Consider the following 2,886-nt stretch of genomic DNA (forward strand, 5'->3'; position numbering starts at 1 on the left):
GGCCCGGCCAAAACCAAGCCGAGGTGGGGGTGGCTAGGACAGCGTGTGTCACAGGCTCGCGCGGGGCAGGCTCCGGAACCGCGTGGCGGAAGTGACGTCACAAAGGGGCCTGGTTACCATGGTGTGCGTGGGGGACGCCTGAGGCCGGTGGGCACCAGTGCTCCCGGGCTCCCCTCCAGGCCGGCTGCGCTGTGTCTGCTGCTGTCGCCGGGGCCGGTTCGCGTTCCCGACAGAACGCAGAGCTGTCTCAGCTGCTGGTGGTGGCCCGGCCGGGCCGTGGCTACTGTGGCCACAGCCGGAGCAGCCTCGGCGCCATGGAGGTGCCCGGGGCTGCCCCTCAGCCGTACTTGGGGCTGGTCCTGGGAAAGCTGTGCAGGACTGTGGCAGCATTGCCTGAAGACCTGAGACCGGGCCCTGCTTTTCCGTGGGAACTGGTGACATGTGCGGCTCTTACTGGATTGTTGATTCTCTTGTTTTTGTGGAGAAGTGTTCGATCGGTGAGAAGCCGGCTTTATGTAAGAAGAGAGAAAAAGCTTGCTGAAAAGCTTTCTGGACTAATTGAAGAAAAATGTAAACTACTTGACAAACTTTGCGTTGTTCAAGAGGACTATGAAGGCTTGGAGTCAGCTGTGAAGGATGCCAGCTTTGAGAAGGGGTCAACAGAAGCACAAAGCTTGGAGGCAACCTATGAAAAGCTGAGCAGCTCCAAATCTAAACTTGAGGATGAAATAGTCTTTCTAGCCAAAGAATTAAAGGAACAGAAATCTAAACATTGTGAGCAAGATGAATTGATGGCAGATATTTCAAAAAGGATACAGTCCCTAGAAGATGAATCGAAATCCATCCAGTCACAAGTAGCTGAAGCCAAACTAATCTGCAAAATATTTCAAATGAATGAAGAACGTCTGAAGGTGGCAATAAAAGACGCCTTGAATGAAAATTCCCAACTTCAGGAAAGCCAGAAACAGCTTTTACAGGAAGCGGAAGTATTGAAAGAACAAGTGAGTGAACTTAATAAACAGAAAATAATATTTGAAAACTCCAAGGTCCAGGCAGAACGAGTTCTGAGTGATAAAGAAAATGACATCCAGTCTCTGGCTGAACGCTTGCTCAAGATGACAGACTGGGCTGCTGTGCTTGGAGAAGACATGATGGCTGATGACTTGGAATTGGAGATGAAGAGTGAATCACAAAAGGGTGCTCGCTTAGATGATCTGCCAAAAGGAGCTTTGAAGAAACTGATTCACGCTGCTAAGTTAAATGCTTCTTTCAAAACCCTAGAAGGAGAAAGAAACCAAATTTACACTGAGTTGTCTGAAGTAGATAAAACAAAGGAAGAGCTTATTGAGCATATTACAAATCTCCAGACTGAACAAGCATCTTTACAGTCAGAAAACACACAGTTGGCAAGTGAAAATCAGAAGCTTCAGCAGAAACTTAAAGTAATGACTGAACTGTATCAAGAAAATGGAATGAATCTCCACAGGAAGTTAATAGCAGAGGAAAAGGACCGGTTAGAGAAGGAGGAGAAACTTTCCAAAGTAGAAGAGAAGGTGAGCCATGCAGCTGAGGAACTGGAGACCTACAGAAGGAGAGCCAGAGATGCGGAAGAAGAATTGGAGAGAAGCGTTCGTTCTTATCAAGGGCAGATGACTTCCTATGAGAAAGAAGCGCATGGCAGCTGGGTGGCAGCTGAGACTGCTGAAAGACACCTCAGGTATTTAAGGAAAGTAAATGTTTCCAAGAGACAAAAATTAGCTGAAAGAGAGTTTAAATTTGAACTTTTCAAGAAAGATCCTTATGTAGTTGATGTTCCAAAGACAGCATTTGGCGGAGAGCATTCCCCATGTGGTGCCTCACCAGTGGGTCGACCTTCATCCGAAACGAGAGCTTTTCTCTCTCCACTCAGACTCGCACCTTTGACTCCAGGGCGAGGAGGAGGAAGAGGCTCAAGAGGCCCAGAGAATACTCTGGATCACCAGATGACCAATGAAAGAGGAGAATCGGGCTGTGATAGGTTAACCGATTCTCATGGAGCACCTTCTGGGTTCCTGTCACCTCCGTGGGAACAGCACCGGAGGATGAGGATTCCTCCACCAGGCCACCCATGTTCTGATCCAGCTCTTCTTCCACGAAGGCAAGACGGATTTGATCCTGATCCTGGTGGACCGTCTGGCCCAGCAGAACTCAGAAGTTTGAATCTGCCTTCTTTGGATAAAGTGGATGGGCCAAAGCCCTCACAAATGGAATCCAGTAGAAATGAAACCAAAGACGATCTTGGTAATGTAAATGTGCCTCATTCATCTGTGCCTGCTGAAAGGGAAGCAAGTGGCCCTGGCTTTGCTCCTCCACCTTTTCCTGCAATCAGAGGTCCATTGTTTCCAGTGGATAGGAGGGGTCCATTCATGAGAAGAGAACCTCCTTTTCCTCCACCTCCTCCAGGAAGCATGTATGGAGCTCCTCAAAATTATTTTCTACCAAGGGATTTCTCTGTCCAGCCACCACCTCCATTTGCAATGAGAAATGTCTATTCACTGAGGGGATTTCCTCCTTATGTTCCTCTAGGAGCTGGATTTTCACCTCCACCCCCACATTCTGAAAGTAGGGGTGAGTTCCCTTCAGGGTCGATTCCGTGCTCAAATGAGCCTGCTCCTGAAATCCAGAAGCACAGCAAGAAACCTGATGATATTTTTGGTCTCTCTTCATAGAGTTTTGACTTATCTTTCATTTTCATTTTAAGTAACTACTTTTTTTGCTCAAATTGAAGCTTAATGGAATTATAATTCTCAGGATACTATTTTGTAAATAAAGATGATTTAAATATGAATTTCATGAGTAAATTATTTCCATTTTATTTTATCCTAGATTGTATAATTATGTTAATTT

General features: G+C 46.6%; 1 protein-coding gene across 1 annotated transcript; it reads left to right on the plus strand.

Annotated features, from left to right (window-relative positions):
* The first annotated feature begins 314 nt into the window (after positions 1-314).
* Positions 315-2,683, plus strand: LOC134362434 (melanoma inhibitory activity protein 2-like). The gene is given in 3 exon segments (XM_063077683.1): positions 315-1,830; positions 1,942-2,655; positions 2,658-2,683. Coding segments are annotated over 3 exon segments (2,256 nt in total).
* Positions 2,684-2,886: the final 203 nt, after the last annotated feature.

Source organism: Cynocephalus volans, chromosome 14, assembly GCF_027409185.1.
Source record: "Cynocephalus volans isolate mCynVol1 chromosome 14, mCynVol1.pri, whole genome shotgun sequence".
Lineage (NCBI taxonomy): Eukaryota > Metazoa > Chordata > Mammalia > Dermoptera > Cynocephalidae > Cynocephalus > Cynocephalus volans.